The sequence below is a fragment of the Hemicordylus capensis genome, chromosome 3 (assembly GCF_027244095.1).
Source record: "Hemicordylus capensis ecotype Gifberg chromosome 3, rHemCap1.1.pri, whole genome shotgun sequence".
NCBI classification, from domain to species: Eukaryota; Metazoa; Chordata; class Lepidosauria; order Squamata; family Cordylidae; genus Hemicordylus; species Hemicordylus capensis.
Window position 1 is genome coordinate 100,394,861 of NC_069659.1, and position 20,683 is coordinate 100,415,543.

The following is a 20,683-nucleotide window of genomic DNA, read 5'->3' on the forward strand; positions in this document are numbered from 1 at the left end:
TTAGTTAGGGTAATTCACAGTGACATATTCTGCCTTCCTGAATTATCTTGTACCCTCAGACTAGCTCCCAGCCACGTTTTCATATGGGTTATTAGTGGTTTTCTAATTTCTAACTGTGGCTCTCTTGTAAATAAGCTATACATTCCATTCTACAACACATAAGCCAAGTGTTCAGAAACAATATTTTTCTTTTATATATTTGATGGCAACTTTATCTTCCCTGTGTGTATGTTAGGTATATTATATTGTTTAACATAATTTCACTAAACCTCCATGTTCTCATCTGTGGGCAATTCTGAGAGACCTATTTACCCACATTAATGTATTTGTCATTTTAGCCAAGTTATTTTATATAAAGCAATTTCTATCTCATCTTTCTCCACAAGAGAGACAAGTATTTAATACATTATTGTATTAAATACAATTATGCATGTAAAATAATCATAAACACAACCAAACCGCATTAGCATCAACAAGACAGTAGGACCATGATATCCTACTGGATTGCCTAGGGGAATTGGGAGCAGGAGACACGGCTTTGCAGTGGTTCTGCTCCTATCTCTCAGGCAGATTCCAGATGGTGGAGCTTGGTGATGGTTGCTGTTCAAAATGGGAGCTATTATATGGAGTCTCTCGGGGGTCCATTCTGTCACCAATGCTTTAATATCTACATAAAACTGCCGGGTGAGGTCATCAGGAGATTTGGTGCAAGGTGTTTTTTGGTGCTGATGACACCCAAATCTATTTCTCCTCATCCTCATCAAGAAATGGCATTCACTCTCTAAATGATTGCCTACAGGCAGTAATGGGCTGGATGAGGAATAAACTGAAGCTGAACTTGGATTGAACTTGGACTGAAGCTGAATCCAAGCAAGACAGAGTTGCTCATTGTGGGGGATAGGAATTTGAGGGATCAGTTAGATTTTCCTGTGCTGGGTGGTGTTATACTCTCCCAGAAGGAACAGGTACACCGCTTGGAAGTGCTCTTGGATCCAGGCCTCACCCTGGTACCTCAGGTGGAGGCTATGGCCAAGGGCGCTTTCCATCAACATTGGCTGACTCGACAGCTGCATCTACTCCTTGAAGAGAATGATCTCAAAACAGTGATGCATCAGCTGGTAACCTCCAGGCTCGACTATTGCAATGCACTCTATGTGGGGCTGCCTTTGTAGGTAGTTCAGAAACTTCAGTTAGTTAAAAATGCAGCAGCCAGACTGGTCTCTGGGGTAACCCAGAGACAACGGATTATGCCTGTTTTAAAACAGTTGCACTGATTGCTGATATGTTTCCGGGTAAAATACAAAGTGCTGGTTATTAGCTTTAATGCCCTGAATGGATTGGGACTTTACCTTAGAGAGAACCTTAGAGAAAATGATCCCCATTGTACGTTGAGGTCATCTGGAGAGGTGTGTCTCCAGTTACCACCAGTACGCCTGGTGGCGACTCAGAACCGGACCTTCTCTGTAGCTGCTCCTGGCCTATGGAATGCAGTCCCAACAGATATCCGCAGTGTAGGCTCGCTGTTGGTCTTAAAGAAAGCCCTAAAAACTTGCTTGTTTGGCCTGGCCTTCCAAGGTTTTTAAATTGTTTTAAAATATTTTAATTTGTTTTAAATGGTTTTGAATTATTTTAAAATTGGTTTTTATATCGTTTTAAGCCGTGTGTTTTAAATGGTGTCTGTTTTTATGTCTTTTTAAACTTGTGCTCTGCCCAGAGCGTTTGGATGGGGTGGTCTATAAAGCTAATAACTAATAATTAAAACAGGTTGCTCACCTATAACTCTTGATATGGAAGTGATTCGTTGTGTTCATAATGAAATGGGTTCTGTGCCTGCGCAGGGACCTTGTGGGTAGACTAACTAGCACCTTGACACCCCCACTCTGCCTTGCATGTGCTTCATGCTTTTGTTGTAAGCGGCAGTTGGGGGGTGTTATTTCCTCAGTTTTTTTCAGACCGCCTGCTTCTGATGATCTGTCCCGTTACTGCTAAGTGACCTCTATCAATCATCATCATCATCATCAAATTTACTGTTGCGGGATTGGTCTGGGAGGGTCTTATGAATACAACAGATCACTTCCAGATTAAGAGTTACAGGTAAGCAATCTGTTTATCTGGATCATGATCCAATGAAATGGATGATTAGCCAGCTTTTTACATGGTGGTGGGCACAGTAGATCAGCCTGTTGCAATTCACAGGTCAATGGCATAATGCTTGACAAATGGCTATTGAGATGACCATGTTGCTGCTGTGCAGATATCGGTCATCTGAATTCCTAACAAATGTGCAGCTGAGATAGCATATGCCCTTGTTGAGTGTGCTCATATAGTACGTGGAGAATCTACTCCCTGCTGTTTGTAGGCATAAACAATCAGCTCCTCTAACCAATGAGCTAGTCTCCGTCTCAATATTGCCAGACCCCTGTTCTTCCCCTTGTATGCTACAAATAGTCTTTTGGTCCTTCTTACTGCCCTTGTTCTCTCTAGATAGTATAGGAGGGCCCCGCAGACATCCAGAGAATGTAGCGCCCTTTCTAAGGCTGTTTTTGGTTTTTGGAAGAAGGTTGGCAAGATAATTTCTTGGTTTAGATGGAATTCCAAAATAAGTAGGAGAACAGTTTTAATATCTAAATGGGAAAATTCTTTAGGTTTGTATTTATAAATAACAAAAAATTCAAAATCACTGGGGGAATGTCCAGCCTGTATAAAATGGCTAACCATGGGGCATTCCAAATTTTGATTCCTTATGCGGGTACGATGTTCCAAAATGCGGGCCCTGACTGTTCTAGTCGACATCCCGACATACCTAAGAGAACATGGGCATTGTATTATATAAATGATGTTTTTTTTGTTGAGCAATTTGCAAAAAAGTCCAAAGCATATCTTTTGCCCGTATTATTGTTTCTATATTCTGTGGTCTGTAATGCATAAGGAATCAAAGGGAAGCTTTTTTCATATAGCAACTTCAAACTTTAGAACCATTGGGTTTGAATCAGGTCAATGACCTGGCCAGTTACTTATAGAGAGTTACAGCGAATAACAGCAAGAATGGATCTTTTGGAGCAGTAGCAAGATTGAACAAATGTAAGAACTGATCCTGTGACACACTATAGAAAGCTTCTGATTCATTAGACACCTAAATGGAACTTTTGATTACCTTCTGACACTTCAGCTACAACCTTGGGACCCTTTCATTGCCATTGTGGGCTTTTTCACTGTTAATACATCCATACAATTGTCCATTGTGAAAATGAACACAGATGTGTAAGGAACTTGTTTGTATGGCAATTTTTTGGATACAGTGGTTTTCTGGCAATATGACATTGATTTATGGTGTGTAATTTTTCAATTGATTACTATACATGGTTTATACACATGTTCTTATGTATATGGTTTCCTTCCATAACTTTTGTGAAGACATGTGGGGCCACTGACAGTCCGAAGGGCAAGACCGCATATTGGTACACTGCACTTCCCACCGTAAATCTGAGGTACTTGCAGTGATTCTCCTGAATCCCTACATGGAAGTAGGTGTCCTTCAGATCTAACATTGCTGCCCACTCTTCCTTGCTCAGGAAGGGTAGAATTGCCTGCAAAGTTGTCATTCTGAATTTTCGAGCTCAAGCAAACCAATTAAGCCTATGAAGATCCACGATAGTTCTGATTCCCCGTACCATTTTGGGGTTTGGAAATAGTAGGAATAGAACCTGGACAACCTCTCTGTCCACTGCACAGGTACAACTGCCTGCTTCTCGAAAAGTATCTGCACTTCCCATTGAAGCTCTGAAGTGGCCTTGGAGTATTTTATACCCAAGAATGGTGGTAGCATTCTGAATTCTATCGCATATCCAGTCTCGATTATCCTGAGTACCCATTGATCTGATGTTATGATTTGCCACACTTGGGCATGGCTTGCCAACTGGATGGTGCTGTTGGCAACTACAAAGCAGATGTTGGGTGCTTTGGCAATTGATTGTTGTATGTGCAGTGTATATGCAGTGTTGTAATACACAGTTGGATGAATCAAAGATTCTGCTTGGCATTGTCATTTGTATGGACATTTTGATTTTTATTTCTTTGTCCTAACCCCTTAGTCCTTTGAAAGGGTCTATACTGATGCTTATAATCCCTCCTATCCTGATACTTAAAGGCGGCCATAAGTGTGGTTACGTGAAGCCGCTGTTGACACCGATGAGGAGGCCATAAATGTTCTTGCAGTATATTTTGATTTTTTAATGATTCCATTGTGGAATCTGTATTTTCACTGAAGAGTCCTTTGCCATCAAACGTTAAGCTTTCGACTTAAGTTCTCTAGGCACTTTGATGTCGGTGTAGTCATCAGGAGGACATCCCAGGCTGCCTTGGTGATAACTGGTATCACAGGAAGGGCTATAGAATGTGAAGATTTAGCCGCAGCCATATTATATACCGGATCCTTTAGCTCCGTCTCCGGCATCCTTAAGTCCGTACCCAGAGCCTCAGCAATTTCCCTGTTAAGAGAATGGTAGGCCTTTAGCTCTTCCGACGGGGATGTGGACAATCTTGGAGGCACATCAGAGGGTGGGTCTGACTGGTGGCTGGCTATATCAGAATCTGTGTCTGCTGGCTCTGAGGAGTATCCCTTGCCCTCTGCTGATGATAGTGATTGCAGGTCTGAGGGAGGAGTTGCTTTCCTCTTCCTTTTACCTGGTGCTTTCACCGGTAACCTTTGGCACCAGCAGTAACTCAGGGAAAGTTGCATAAGGCTGCAATGATTCCAATGGCTGCGCAGCAGAGACCATCTACACAGAAAATGCCGCAGCAGCTTGCGTTTCTCTCTATCTGTTCAGTCGTGTCCGACACTTGGTCACTCTATGGATCAATGCACTCCATGCTGTCCTATCTCGTACTGCGTTCCAGTAGCCGCTAAAACAGATTGGTGAACAGGTTCCTGCTGCTCCTTCCAACAGAGGTAATCAGCATAATATAGGGTATTTAAGAGAGCGTCTTCTTCGCTATGAGCCCCATCGCCCATTGAGGTCACTTGAGGAGGTCCGTCTCCAGTTGCCACCAACTCGTTTGGTGGCTACACAAAGACGGGCCTTCTCGGCTGCTGTCCCGAGATTGTGGAATGCGCTCCCTGCTGAGATACGATCCTGCCCATCTCTGGCAATTTTCAAAAAACACCTGAAAACACATCTCTTCAACCAGGCTTTCTCAGCTTTTAAAAATTTGTTTTTAAATTGTTATGATTATTTAATTGTTTTATAATGTTTTTAATTGTTAATCATTGTTTTTATGCTTTATAATTTTTGTTTAACTTATTAACTGATTTTAATGGTGTTTTTATGTAAACCGCCCTGAGCCTTTTGGAAGGGCTGTATAAAAGTTTTAATCATCATCCTCCTCCTCTGGTAATGCATGTCTAAACCTGCAAGAGTGTGTCAGCTCTCTGTGAATTGACTGAGTTGGTTGCAAATGGAGTCCCTGTGAAAAGGCATATTGATGTCAGAGGCACAAAGGCACCAGTAGCCGTTACTGGCACAGGAGTTGATTTTGGGCTTGTTAATCCAGGTATGTTTTGTATTGGTGCTTGTTCAAACATGTGTAATGATGACATAATACCAAGTGGTCTTGTTCCCTGCAGTGGAGATACTGATGGGGTTCTTGGCAGTGCTCCTGAATCATTGTCAACTTCTTGATCCACGTCAAGGCCAGTACTTAGAAAGCCTTGGAATGTCAATCCCGACGGTGTGCTTGACGTGGAGTCTAATAGTTCCAACAGTGAATTTGCTTTGTCTTGATCCAGTGAGAATACCTCATCCTGGTCATATTCCGTCACCATATGTCCCTTATATATATATCTCCACCTGCTGTGCTGCTCCTCTGGGGAGTAGGAGACTGCACTGGGGTTTGCACTGGGGAGAAAAGGAGATGCCTTCTTGGTGTTGAAGCAGGCTTCGCTGGTGCCTTCAATGCTGATGCCAGTGTCAATGCTGTTGTAAATGCCGCGTTGTTGGTACTGCAGGCTGTTGCCATCAAGGCCGAGCCTTTCAGCCTGAGCCATGCTGAGCTACAATCTTGCACCAGTGGCGTTAGCCGCTTTACTGCAGTGCCTCTTTGGGTGCAGTGAAGCGCTCTCCTCCTCTGAGTCATGTCTCCGCTTTTTTCCTTTATGCCTGTGAGTCTTTGTTGATACTTCCTTTGGCTTCTTGAAGACAGGCTCTGATGCCACGGTTTTAGACTGCTCTGTTGCAGCTCTGTGGACGCTTGACATCGGGCTCGGTAACGAGCTTGAGATAATTCCCGAAATCAAAGAGTGGCTTGGTCTCGGCGTCGGCAGCCACAGTGCCTCATCATGTAGTGCCGCTTGTAGGTAGAATGCTCTATTTTTCAATGTTTGTTTAGAGAATGAGCAACCCATTTTTCAAGTTGCTGTATTGTGTTTTTCACCAAGCCACAACAAACACAAGTTGTGGTGGTCCATAGATGGCAACTTAGCATGGCATCCCACACACCTCTTAAATGTCATTTTTGTCTCCATATTTAGGCGCGGATAGGGATAACACCCCACCGTGTCCGTCCAAATTCCTCACCATGAATCTCGGAGTCCATTTTTATTCTTTGTAGTTAAGTCATAAAGCAAGGATAGTCAAAAGAAGTCCTGAGGTCAATAGTCCAAAGTTCAATCCTAAATTCTCTTTTGCTTATTTCAGTTAAACTGAGGAGCCAATAGCGAGGTATAGATGCTTTGGCAGTCAAACAGAAACTAAGGACATAACGCCCCCAACTGCCGTTTACAAAAAAAAGCATGAAGCACTTGCAGGGCAGAGTGGGTGTCTTGAGGAGCTAGTTAAGTGTACCTGTGAGGTCCATGCGCAGGCGCAGAATCCATTTCATTATGAATACAACAGATCACGATCCAGATTAATAAGACTTAGAGCATGGGAATTAAGTTTTGAAAAAATACTAAGCATAAGAACTTAGATTTTGTTTAACTTAGATTTTGTTTAACATGCAAAACCTTTTATAAAAGTCACCTTTCTTCAACAAGGGAATGTCAAAGGGAGACTCCAGCATGTCAAACTACAATTTCTCATCAAGAGGTTTGAGCCTTGTCAGTTCAGGCTTGAATAGCCAAAATTGTTTCCTGTCACACTGGAAGGTTAATTAACTTAATACTGGAGGACAGAGATGTGGGTTTTCTAGAAAATTTTGAAATGGAAATTTTTCACATGCAAATTTCCCCCTCATTTGAATAAAGTTGCTTGCAAAAAAAATGTCTCCTGATGCCAAAATCTATTTAGGGTATGTTGTCTGACCTACTAAACCGTTTTTTAAAACCTCCACATTAATTTCCCACACAGAATTTCAAAAGGTTTTTCAAGTAGTCAAGTAATTGGTCAAAGATATTTGATTGGAAGAGGGAGAGGTATACTTCCTAGGTATAACTACCTGAAAAATAATAATTACACCTTTAAAATTGCTGAAGCTGCCTAATATTCATCATATTCATAATACTGCACTTCCATCCATTCATTGTTACCAATGAATTTTATGCAACAATGCTGGACATCTGGACTAGCATTATGCATGTGCAGCAGTGAGACTACCAGACCACCACTGTGCTATTGTTTTGAGCAGGAGAAGCAACACATTTAACCTAGCTTCCCTTCCAGGCCAACAGTGCATCACCAAAATCTGTCCCTGAGGGTCGTATGAACCTGAAGGACACATTTTGGTAACTCACAATGGGCTTGAGAGGCAAGGGAAGACTGGTGAAAAGTTGCCACTTCCCCCACTCAAGTGACAGCATAACAGCAGTTCAGAACTTGTATTGCTGCACATGTGCAACGGTACTCCAGAGGTCACCCAATGGAATTTTAGAGATGGAAAGTCTTCCACTGGAAAAATAAAGGCCATCCCCTCCAAGAATTGTCTTCCTACAACCAATTTCCACATGATTGCAGCAGAAGAGGTAGCAAGACTAAGGGACCTTATCAGCCTGGGAGATAATGTGTAACTAAGCCTATGTACCCTTTTATTTGTATTTATTGGGGCATTTCCACTTTTTGTAAGCTACCTTGCGAGGCCTTTGTGCCTAAAAGGATACAAGTGCTCCCTTGATACTAGAGGATGGTTTTATGTCCCGTTGGAAAAATGATATTAATGTAATGTTAGCGTCCTTGGGTTTTTCCCTGCCTCTAATTAGAGCCTTGGGCCATAGCAAGTCCAAAACTGCTATAACCCAACGTATTTGGGACATGATGAATCAGGGGGATGTTGCCCAAATAGGTCCGGACCTATTCTTAGGAGACCAAATCAGCAATTATTTTCCTGCTGAATATTTACTTAGGATCTCTAACGGGGACCATCGTAGGGCTCTTTCAGCGGCCAGACTTAACGCCCTTCATACAGCAGTATTGGAAGGACGTTTTGGGAAGGTGCCCTACAATCAAAGATTATGTCCATGCCAGAATGGTGAAGTGGAGACCACAGAACACCTGATGCTGAGGTGTAGATTTTATATTGAATTAAGGGGAAACCTTCTTTCCCCACTGTTAATTCATCTCAATTCTAATTGTTCCTCTGGTAGGGACAAGGTTCTTTTTTTGGTTGCTGCCAAGTCAGAGTATGTTTACAGGAGGATAGCAAAATTCTTATTTATAGCAAGTAAGATTCGATTTAGAATGATGGAGGCACAAGATGCTGGGCTGTGCACTTTAGATTGACTGGCTTATTTGAATGGAATTGACTATATGTGCGGTATCGGGAGCCATTAATGTTTTATCCATTTTATGTTAAATGTATTTAATCTATTTTATGTATTTATTCTTGCTGTTGTGTGTGTTTTTTTAATATGCTGGCCTTGGGCCGAAATAAACAAATAAACAATAAACAAACAATAAAAGGATACAAGTTCCTTAAATAAATAAATCTAGTTTACCAGTGAACCTGTGGAATGCAAGTATGAGGACAGAAACTCTCCAAGGACCAGAGGTATGTTGCAACATACTTCAACAGTTTAGAGCTTTTATTAACCTGCTTTACAGTGAGTTCACACGGCATTCCAGCCACAGTGTTAGTAGAACCAAACTATTCTGGCATCCACAGCAAATCTAAAAGATACAATGGGACAGAAGACAGGAAGAAAGAGAAAAACCTAACTAAGGCTGCATTATCAGGTACCATAGAGCACTCTCCAAAGTGGCTGCCCATGTGGCAGTTTAAAACTGAGTGATAAGGCACTTGCCCCATTCTTGGTAGGAGAACTTCTCACCATCTAGAGATAGAGTCTAGTACCAATTTCCAAGTTCAACCTCCAGAACTGACTCAAGAAGCTCTGTGCAGGTGTGGACCCCATTGTTGCAACTGCACAGAGAACATGAATAACAGGTAATCTTCAAAGAACAGTTGATCTCCTTTTCAGATGATTTGCTATCAGATTACAAGGTAAAAGCAAGTTAGGGCGTGTTCATTAGAAATCTTTTCTCTTGACATGAAACTGAATGTTCCCTTTCTATCCTTGTATTTCTAATGTGTACTTGAAAAGTGAGGAAGCTCCTGTTGTATTTACGCATCCCAGTGTTCTTGTATCCTTAAAATCTGTTTGTTTAAACCTATTTTGATAAGCCAAGAGGTGTGACTGTACCAGGCTGCACTCAAGACAGAAATGGATGCCTACGCTCTGCCTTAGTGCAGGAGGACTGAAGCAGCAATTCCTCTGGCTAAAATAAAAAGCTTTAATGTTGGTACTGACTAGCAATGGGTACCTGGAATGCAAGTATATGAAACAAAAACAAAACATCTGAAGGTATGGGAGCAGGTCAGAGTAAAAAAAGCATTATACTTTCTAGGAGATGGACACCAGAATAAGACATGCAAGGAGGACTTTCTAGGTGTGTATGTTTCAATACTGCAGAAATGGCATATACCACACTAATACCGTTTTGTATATAAGCCATACACAAAAATATAAAATTATTTCTTTGCTTTTCAAATGGTAAACATTGTTGAATATTTTGACCCAGTGTAATTTTCTCAAACCAACCGTAAGAAGTTCAGGCGCTCTTGGACTTCTTGCACATGGCTGTATCTACTTCCTGGCCTTACAGTTTGTGGATCATATTCTCCATGCTCTGCAAATATAACAATTTGTCATAAGAAGAGAAAATGCTCAAGATCCACTTTCTAACCTTTTAAAGTTTCTCAGTAGTTTACTTATTAGAGAGACATTAAACAATGTACTCATACCAGGCTACTATATCTGGCTTATCTACTATATATAGCTTAAATTAGTACTACATGCTTGATTTAATTTGCAGATGTCCCTTTTTTAAAAAAAAAGTTACCCAAGGCCTATATCTCAGCAAAAAAAAAAATTATTTCAATTTCTTCTATCAAAAATTACTTCAAGTTAATATTAAATATGTTCACGGTGAAGGCTGAATGTTACCATTTCATTTATATGAATGTTCCTGAAGACAAAAGTATATAAACATGCAATACTAAAGATACAAACTCAAGGCTGCTACTTTTTATAGCTACTGTAAAATGACAGCAATATTAATATTTACAAGGGAATTGGGAAAGCACAAAAATAATCTCTATTTTCCTGCACCTGCACAAACAGAGAAAGACTATATTACAGTACATTAAAGTTCCCTGCAAAATTTCTTAACATACAGTCTTGGCTGTTTTAAACAGAAAGGTAATGTATACATATTAAAATAAATTTAGCATCAGGACTACATTATGCAAAAGAAAATCTGAACAATCCGACTTTCCACTTTAAAAACAAAGTATTATTACTGCTTTAATTCTGAATATATGTTCTGGTTCAATGCATTTTATCTCACAGGTTTCTCAAATTAACATATAGGTTTTCAGTATCTAACAGTGTATGAAACTGAAATAAATAGCAATCAATTTGTCTAGCAAAATCACATTTAATTAAATGTACCTTTAGCATACTGTCTCATGCTTTCCATATAAGCCGAAAGATTCTCTGCAACTAAAGTTACTAAAGCATGATTGTGCTGAAGTTGATTGATTAAATCATGGCGATAAAACACATGGGGGCTTCGCTGAGTTTGACTGCAGTTAAAAAAAATACACAGACATGAAAAAAGCCATAGGTACTATTGAAAATTTTATTCAACGTTATCAGTAAGTATTTAATTCTATCCAATGATATCAGCAGGAAAATAGGAGCCCAAACTAGCTACTATACTGTAAAATTCAGATTTTGCTAAGTCATATAGGTCAATTTAAAACTAAATAACTACAACAGAGAGTAAGGTCAGGACACAAATCAGTTAAATGTGTAATGTTTTTGCCCTCCCATACAAAACTGAATTCTTTATCATTCTCTCTCTTCTTTGCAGTCAGTTTCATTAGTCAATTAAGGCCAGAAACCAGAGATCCCATTATGGAATGTTCAAAGGCTTGCATATGTAAAGTGAAGCATTCTTGGAATATGAGTCCCACCCACCACGTCACACAGCAAACTGCTTCTGAAATTTCTAAGGTCTGATCACAGTTTGTCCTGTGACACAGAAAACTACTAATAAATAAAATCTTGAGCTCCCATAGATACAGTTTGTTGAGTAGTTTGTTGGATTGTGGGCCATTCCACATTAAAAAGTACAATAATATTAATAGTATGGCACGTGTGTGTGCGGGGAGAAAACACCTGCTCTTTCGTTCACAGGCTGAACTGATTCTAGTAACCTCTAAAAAAATAAGGATGTCTGTTTTTAATTCTAAACATTCACCAAACAGTACTGATATTTGGGAGCATCAGTCTGAGTTCGCTGTAACGTGCAGTTTCTGTGTTTTGCTAAATTCCTGTGGACCTACCATTTTTCAATGGCCTGCTTCTGCTTGTGGCACACTTTGATATGGACTGTGTAGGCTAATCAGGGATGGGGAGAAACTTTGCATGGGCTGCACTATATGATTTTTACAATTTTTAAAAGCAAAAAAGAAATGTCATTAATATCAAAGTAATGTTACAACTTCTACCACTTCACTTTTATATGCAAGCTATGACACCTATGCAGCCCAACACATGGATTAAATAAGTGAAAAGTGAACTGTTAAATCTCACCTCAAGTTTTGTGGTGCTTCACCAAACAAACTACAAATTTCCCTAATTTGTTTCAATGCAGGAATGACCCATTTGTCATTTGTGCGAAGCTCTTCTATAAAACGATCTATCCACTGTATTTTTTGAGTATCTCGATCCTTAAAAAGGAAATATTTCTATTTTAGCATATAACAAGTTGTCTAAAAATCATCAATTTCTGGCTTCCTGTGTTAATCACTATGTAACTGTTCAGAGAATAGCCACCCATTGACTCAAACATTTCAACAAACCATGGTTTCAAACAAACTGTTGTAATCAGTTCCACTTTCTGGAACTGAAAATCATTTTTTAATCACTTCCACAAAAACCACATCTGAACCAGCAAACTGCAGTTTGCTACAAACCAGGATCAGATCCTGGTCTGCAGCAATCACACAAGCCACAGTTTGCCCTTGTAACAGCAAACTGTGCATCTCAGAACAGCAACTGATTAAACAAAGCATACAAGGAGAGGGGGAGAGTGATCATGTGAGCATAAGTGAGCGAGCATAATGCTCATAACACCAAACCATGCTTTGATGATATATGTAAACCAATCCAATGTCAGTTGAAATCAAATAGTTTTATGCCATTTACCTGCGAACAACTATAATCTAATATTTTAATATGAGCACTGAGAGCCTGGTCCATGATATCAACTGGAACATCATCACTGTGTGCTAAATTCCAGAGAAGATTCAGTACTTTGTGTGCCATTACACCATCTTTATCATCTTCTGCAAGACGACGAATTAGCTCAAGTAACTTTTCACGCTGCTTTTTGCTTGCATTTGTCCAACTTGCCTAGAAAACAAATGAACAACACTAACACGTTTAAAAAAAGTTTAAACCTTTAAAGAATGGTGTGTCAGGTTGAAACAAATGTATTCAAAAATATTGGTTGAATTATTAAAGTGAAAATTAAGACATAATATTTACCACACAACTATTTAAATGTGATTCACAAGTCTACGTCCTCTAGAAAAAACAGGTTGTAACAGATGATCTGGAGATGATCCATTGTATTCATAAGGAATGGGTTCTGCGCCTGCGCAGAGACCTCATGGATTGATTAGCTAGCTCCTTGAGCCGCCCAACTGCCATGCATGTGGCCTTGCTACCGTTATCCTAGGCAGTTGAGGAGCATTTCACTCAGTTTCTGGTGGACCATCAGTTGCCTTTCTTGACGCTCACTTTTGTTTTGTTCCTTTTCGTCTTGCTCTTGTGTTTGCGGGGAGGTCGGGCGGGTTTCATGAATAAGACGCTTCACCTCCAGATCAGCTGTTACAGGTGAGCAACCTGTTTATCTGGACCGTGATCCGTTGCATTCATCAGGAATGGGTGATTAGCCAGCTGAAACGCAGGCGATGAGTCCAGAATTCATTGAGTCTTTAAGGCAGGACTTGTTTTAGGACTCCCGGCCTAAACTTTCCTTCCTTAGTCCAATTGCGTAATGCTCTATGATCGGCTGGTTTGATGACCAGGTTGCTGCTCTGCAGATCTCAGCCACTGAAATGCCAGCCAGGTTTGCTGCCGAGGAAGCATATGCCCTCGTGGCATGAGCTGTTATGGACTCCGGTTGAGTTTTTCACTGTCCTGTGTATGCCAGCCTGATAGTCTGGATGATCCATTGAGCCAGCCTTTGTCTCGAAACTGACTGCCCTCTTGAGTTTCCCTTATGTAACACAAAAGGCCTTTTTGTGATGCGTATGTTTCGTAGCTGCCAAGTTGAATAGCAGTGCCCGCCGGACATCCAACGAATGCAAGGTCCTTTCCTGCTGCGATTCCGGGTTTTGAAAGAAGGTCAGTAGAACTATATCCGCATTAATATGAAAGTCTGACGTTATCTTTGGTTGGAACCGCGGATCCAACCGCACCAAAACCTTGTTTGGGAATATCTGTGTGTATAGACCAGGCATCCCCAAACTGCGGCCCTCCAGATGTTGCTGAACGACAATTCCCATCATCCCAGCCACAATACATTGTAGCTGGGGGTGATGGGAATTGTAGTTCAGCAACATCTGGAGGGCCGCAGTTTGGGGATGCCTGGTATAGACGATCTGCCCGAAGGGCCAAAAGCTAGCTCACTCTATGCGCCGTTGTGATGGCGAACAAGAACACAGTTTTCAATGTCTTTAGACTCAACAAAGCCCCTTCCTTAGGCTTGAATGGGTGCCGCAGCAAAGCTTGCAAAACTAACGACAAATCCCATTGCTGTAACAGCTTCTGCAATGGCAGGAAGAAATTGTTGAGGACTTTAAGAAACTTTTTGCTCTCTGGATGGGAGAACACCGTTATACCCTCCCAACCCTTGTGCTCTGAGGAGAGCGCCACTAAATGAACTTTTAAAGACGTATTCATCAGGCCTGTCATCTTAAGTGTAGTCATATACAGTAGAATCTGCCTGACAGTGGCCCTTTTAGGGAAGAAACCATGGCGTTTAGCATAAAGTTAGAATCGCCTCCATTTACTGTTATAATTTTGCCTTGTGGAATGCTTCCTATTATTCAATAGTATCTTCTTTAATAACCTATTCGCCAAGCTGTCAACTTTAGCGTTTCCAGTTGAGCATGTTGAATCGCTCCGTGGCTCTGTGTTAACAAGTCCAGGTGATTTCGCAACCTGCAACAAGTCCCTCCTGACAGCCGCAACACCACTGGGAACCACTGCAGTCTGGGCCACCACAGTGTTATCAAGATGCCCCTTGTGGCATCACAGTACCTGTGAGACTACATGTGTTATCAGCAGTTGCAGTGGAAACAGATATAATAGGATGTTGGTCTACTTGATCTGAAATGCATCTCCCAGGGAGTTTCTGCCTAGCCCTGCACGTGAGCAATATTTGCGACACTTTTTGTTTGCAGCCATCGCAAACAGATCTATATTCGGCCAACCTCACTCGTTGAACACATCTAAGAGGTAATCCATGCACAACTCCCATTAGTGGTGCTGGTTGTTCAACAATGTCCGACTGAGGCTATCCACCTGTACATTGTCCTCTCCCCTTATATGCAATGCGATCGGGGTCACAGCTCGAGCTATACACCAGGTCCAGTTGACTTAATATGCATAGAAAATGTGACACTGTCCTCTCTTGCTTGTTCAAGTATGCTGTCGCCGTGGTGTTGTCCAGGCGGACCTGCACTACATTCTCTTATAGCAGCAGCCGGAATGCCTTCAATGCTCAAAACACAGCAAGGAGTTTGAGATAATTTATGTGCTTCCTTTGTTGTCATTTGGACCACTGTCCTTGTACCTGATGGTGTTGACAATGCCCCCCCCCCAGCCCATTAGGGAGGTGTCTGCCATCACTCCACATGTGGGGGTGAGTGGTTCAAAGAGTAGATACTGTCCACCAGTCCAACAACCTCAACACATGGTGTGACAGTGTGAGAATCTTTCGTTGACTGTCATGATTTGGCTGAAAGTTCCTGAAGTGCCATGCTTCTTAACGTTTGCATATTCAGACGAGTGTTGCACACGGTTGCGCTGCAGGATGCCATAAGACCTAGCAGCTTCTGTATTGACTCTGCAGCTTGTTTTGGCAGTCTTTGGAACAGATGAACGATATCCCTGATCCCTACACACCTGTCTTCTGGTAGGTAAGCTCTTTTCTCCTGCATATCCAGCTACACGCCTATATAACTCACACGCCTCTGGGGCTCTAATATGGACTTTTTCAAGTTTACATTGATGCCCAGATCTTCCAGGAGACGCAGCACAAACCGGATCTGCAAAAGTAACTTTCCTTTTTTGTTGCTGACCAATAGCTAGTCGTCCAAAAAGGGATAAACTACTATTCCCTCTGTTCTTAAGTATGCTATAACTGCAGACATTACTTTGGTGAACACTCGTGGAGCTGTGGATAGCCCCAGCAGCAAAACCACATACTGGTACGCTGTATCACCTACAGTGAACTGAAGGTATTTGTGGTGTTTCTCATGTATGGAAATACGCGTCCTTTAGGTCCAGGGTCACCACCCACTCCTCCTGCACTAGGTGGTGTAGAATTCCTTGCAGAGTGATCATCCTGAACTTTCTGGTGTCCACATAACAGTTTAGGTTCCTAAGGTCCATAATTGCATGAATGCTGCCATTCTTCTTGGGGATTTGGAAGTACCGGAAATAAAATCACCTCATCCTGTCCACCCACTCTACTTGCAAGATTGCTAGCTTCTCTAATAACACTTGTACTTTGTCCAGGAGCACCTGAGTTAGTCTGGTGAATGTCACCCCCTTAAAAGGTGGCAAAGTTCTTAACTATATTGCATAACCAGAACCTCTATAACCTTCAGAACCCACTGATCTGATATTATGTTGTGCCATGCTTGAGCATGGCTTGCCAGTTTTATGGTTATGTTGGCAATCACAAGGCTGGTGGTTTGGGCCTTGAGCATTGAAACTTGTGTCATCGTGCACCTGGCCATCAAAGAGATTGCTTTGTCTGTTCCTTATTCTGCTTGTGGCCCTTCTGACGCTGGCCATAGGTCTTGTTGCATTGATGAGGCCTATACTGCCTTCTATAGTCTCGTCTCTCTTGCCTATACCCAGTGTGATTCTGCTGTACGATTGATTGTGCGACCCCTGGCCCCCTGAGGCTGTAGCAGCCACGAATGTCTTTGCCATGAATTTTGATTGCTTCCATGACTGCATTGTGGCATCAGTGGATTCGGCAAAGAGCCCTTTGCCATCAAATGGTAAGTGTTCCACCCTATCCCGCATGTCCTGCTGTAAGCCTGTGGAGAGCAGCCATGCATGGCGGCGCAATGTTATGGCAGTGGTTATTGCCCGTGATTCTGTTTCTGCCGCATGTTTAAACGTGCTCAGTAAATGCCTAGTCACTACAATAGCCTTTTCATAGGTTTCTTGAAATTTTCTTGGAATTCTTTAGGCGACATCGTCGCTGAATCCTGAAGAAGTACATCCCGAAGATGGTGCCCATATCTTGCCAGGCATGCGGAATAGTTGGCGATCTTTATTGCCAAACGTGAGGTTGCACAGACCTGCACTCTTTGTCACTAGGTGTCGAATGGCGCTGACTTCCTTTCATGGAGGCACATTCAACAACCAAGGAGTTCAGCACTGGATGCTTCATAAGGTAGGTGTTCTCCTCCTCTTGAATCCAGTATAGACCTTCCAGCTTCCAGGAAGTAGCCGTTGAAGTCTGTAAGACCTCCCATGCAGTCTGTGCTGCCTTTGCAATTGCCAGCAGCATGGGCAGAGATACTGGATGAGATACTTTTGCTCGAGCTACCATGTTATAAATTGGATCCTTCAAATCCAGCTATGGTTGTTTTGAGACCTAAGGCTTCCGCCATCTCGCATATCTGAATATGGTAAGCCTTTAATTCCTCTGTTGGTGACACCGAAGTATGTGGAGTCACGTCAGCAGGAAGTTCTGGATTCAATGGCTCTGCTGCAATAGTGGAGTCCTCATCCTCTGTGTCCAACGTATTAAGAGGAATCTGCATCTCCAGAATCTGGTTCTGCCATAAGCAGGTCTGGTATAGCCTGCCATCTCTCCTTTGGCTGTGCAGCCACAGACCGCACAGGCACAACAGTCCCTTGCTGCCTGTCTCAAGCTTCTGAGCTGGTTAAGGTTGACATAGCTTGGCCTGTTGATGTAGCTTGGCCCCCCATAGTCACAAGCTGTGGTGCCCTGGCAGTCTCTTGGTGAGAAGGTGGCTGTTGGAGCCCCGCCTCCTGCTATGCTTCCCAAATTTTGTATTCTGCGTAGTCTATGAGGTAAACAACTGATGGGGTATGCGAAAATCCACAGCTGTGAGCCATCTGGGCTGAACCACCAGCTCCCGCAACTGGATGCTGTAATGGTGATCTCCATTGCATAGGCGTGACTGCTGGGCAAACGAACAACGGCAAGGGTCTCGTCAACGTCACTCTGTCAGTTGCTTGAGGCACCAAGAGACCAATTGGGCTTGTATCAGCGGACACTAAACGTATCAGCGGACACTAAACGTATCAGCCTCGGTACCGAGGTCAGTGTCACCAGCGACATCAAGGTAGTCTTCGGCACCAGCAGCAGTGCCTCCCCAGCACTTCGCTCGACCCCGACACTCGAAAAGACATGGAAGGTTGAACCCAATGGCGTGCTGTCCGTCGACTCAAGGAGCGTCATCAAGTCGGTTCTCATCCTAGGGTCAAGCGCTTCCTCTTCCTGGGCATCCGCCTCTCCGAAGTCAAGATAAGTCTTCTGTGTGGTACCCTCTTCGTGGAGTCAGCGTGGGCGACACCATCGGAGTTCGAGCAGGCATAAGCTCCATAGCTCCGCACCATACTTGTGTTTCCTTCAGTACCAATGAGTCGAAGCCTTTCGATGTCGACATGGATGTCGAGACCGATGACATCAGCATCGAAAACGTCTATGTCGACAGAGCTGGCACGTCCTCTGTCTCTTCCGACACCAAGACCCACGGTGAAGGAGTTACGTTTGTTGTGGAGTCCCACTCCTCATTCTCCGACTGCAAGGTAGTTGGAGATGGCGTTCTGCTCCTGACTCGAGTCTTCTTCGTACGCTTCCTGGGACGTGAGCTTTCCGGCCCCTCATCGGTCGAAGAGATACACTTATGTTTCTTGTGAAGGTGGCGTTTCTTCTCCACCTCCTCTGGATGCTTAAAAACCTGCACAGTGGCGGCTTTTGACTGCTGAATACCAGGGTCCACAACAGGAGCAGCGTGTTTGATACCATTGAGCTCGATGCTGACCCCGATGTCGAGGGTCTCGGCATCGGTGGGTGAAGAGCATCATCATAAAGAGCAGCCCGCAACTGCATTGCTTGATTCTTTAGCGTTTGTTTTGAAAATGGCGAACATATCCTGCAACCTGCCGGGTTATGCTGCTCCCCTAGCACAACAGGCAGGCATCGTGAGTGTCCGTAGTGGGCATCTTTGTCCAGCACTCGGAGTACCATTTAAGAGTAGTCTTTGGCTTGATAGCCATAGCCTCAGACATTCCCTGCCAGGGCGGGGAAGGAATAGTTTTTATGCTTTCTCCAGAAGGTGTTCCCAAATTCAAAGTCTGTAGCCCAGTCAAAGTCAAATCGCTTTACACTGTCCATTCTGAGTCGTATTCCTTTAGACAAAATATGTTTTTCTGCAGGCGCAGAACCCATTCTTTATGAATGCAACGGATCACTATCCAGATCTGAGTGTAACGCGCCCCAACTGCCTAGGATAACAATAGCACAGTCGTGTGCGTGGCAGCTAGGGGCAGTGCGAGGAGCTAGCTAATCGATCCATGAGGTCCCTGCGCAGATGCAGAACCCATTCCTTATTAATGCAACGGATCACGGTCCAGATTACTGGGTTGCACTGTAACGTTTGCTTCATTCAGAGAAAAAAATCTTTACTCATGAGGAAGCTCTTTCCCCCGGTGGCAGGAAACCTGCTAAATAGCACAAATTACTAAATTACTAGCACAAATTACTAAAATGGAAGTTATTTTTAGATTCTACTTAATATAAGTTAACTATATTAATAGTTCTCCAGCTTTACCCCATTCAAAATGAATCCATGGTCCCATTATAGGAGGAAAGCACAAATGGAAGCCAAATTTACTTTAATGTTTAATATATTTTAAATTTTATTTAACACTAAATTTGTGCTTCAAGCACATTTGGCAGCAAATGAACCTTCACAAAACTTCTTTGCATGAAAAATGAATGTTACTAAGAACATGCATTAACTGATCCCTGGACTGCAGTGAGGTGGAGGAGGCTACATAGTCATGTGTATGATCACAGGCTACAATAAATTTCCTGCACAAGGAACTTGAATGTAAGGTTTGTCTAATCAAAATATGAAACCTGTAGAATTAGCATTTGCTATTTTACAATATTATTTAAACTTTTATCCTACATGAGCATTTACAGGGCTCAGATCAATATGTATTGTTACCTTAAAACAATCAAATAGATGGTCAAGTTGTTCAGGAGAGAAATCCCAAGCCAGTTTTGCAAGGAGGTCATGTACATTCTTCACAATGGCTTCGTGTTTTCCTGCCTTGATGAGGAACAATATTAACACAATTTGCTGTTATCTCTACACCGAGACAGAATGCTTTCATTTTTTAAAAAGAGACTTCAATTTCCATTATAGCCATTTCCCACAAACTAACCTACAAAGAGGAACTGACCAGCAATTACAGTGACCTTATTGACCTGAGCCATTTTGGAAGAGCGGTATATCAATCAATCAATCAATCAATCAATCAAATAAATAAAATAGAACAATTTATGTAATAATTCCAATATGTTCCTATCATCCTACTCTTGTTTCCTATAGGCTACAAGAGAGAGTGTATATGGTGTTTAACTTTTAAACTGGACCCATGTTTCAATACCATTCTTAGTATCATTCTTAGTATCATCCACCCAGCTTTTTAATACACAAGACAACATGCACTACCCACAAGGTTGGATGATCACCGTTTGTATAATGTCAAACACCCTACTCTATCTTAGAGAACCATCTGTAAACAAACACTCAGCCAACAAGTACAAACTTCTCAGTTTTACCAAAAACCTGCCTTGAAAGTCATTTCAGATTTAGTACAAATTTT

General features: G+C 42.3%; 1 protein-coding gene across 3 annotated transcripts in view; it reads right to left on the minus strand.

Moving 5' to 3' along the window:
- Positions 1-20,683, minus strand: part of USP9X (ubiquitin specific peptidase 9 X-linked) — a 192,346-nt gene that overhangs the window by 91,458 nt on the left and 80,205 nt on the right. For all 3 annotated transcript variants that reach the window (XM_053310945.1, XM_053310946.1, XM_053310947.1), the window contains exons 11-15: positions 20,020-20,124; positions 12,704-12,910; positions 12,089-12,225; positions 10,940-11,073; positions 10,028-10,115 (exon numbers count right to left, since the gene is read on the minus strand). In XM_053310945.1, coding sequence (XP_053166920.1) covers positions 10,028-10,115; positions 10,940-11,073; positions 12,089-12,225; positions 12,704-12,910; positions 20,020-20,124 — 671 coding nt within the window. The remainder of the gene's footprint in view (positions 1-10,027; positions 10,116-10,939; positions 11,074-12,088; positions 12,226-12,703; positions 12,911-20,019; positions 20,125-20,683) is intronic.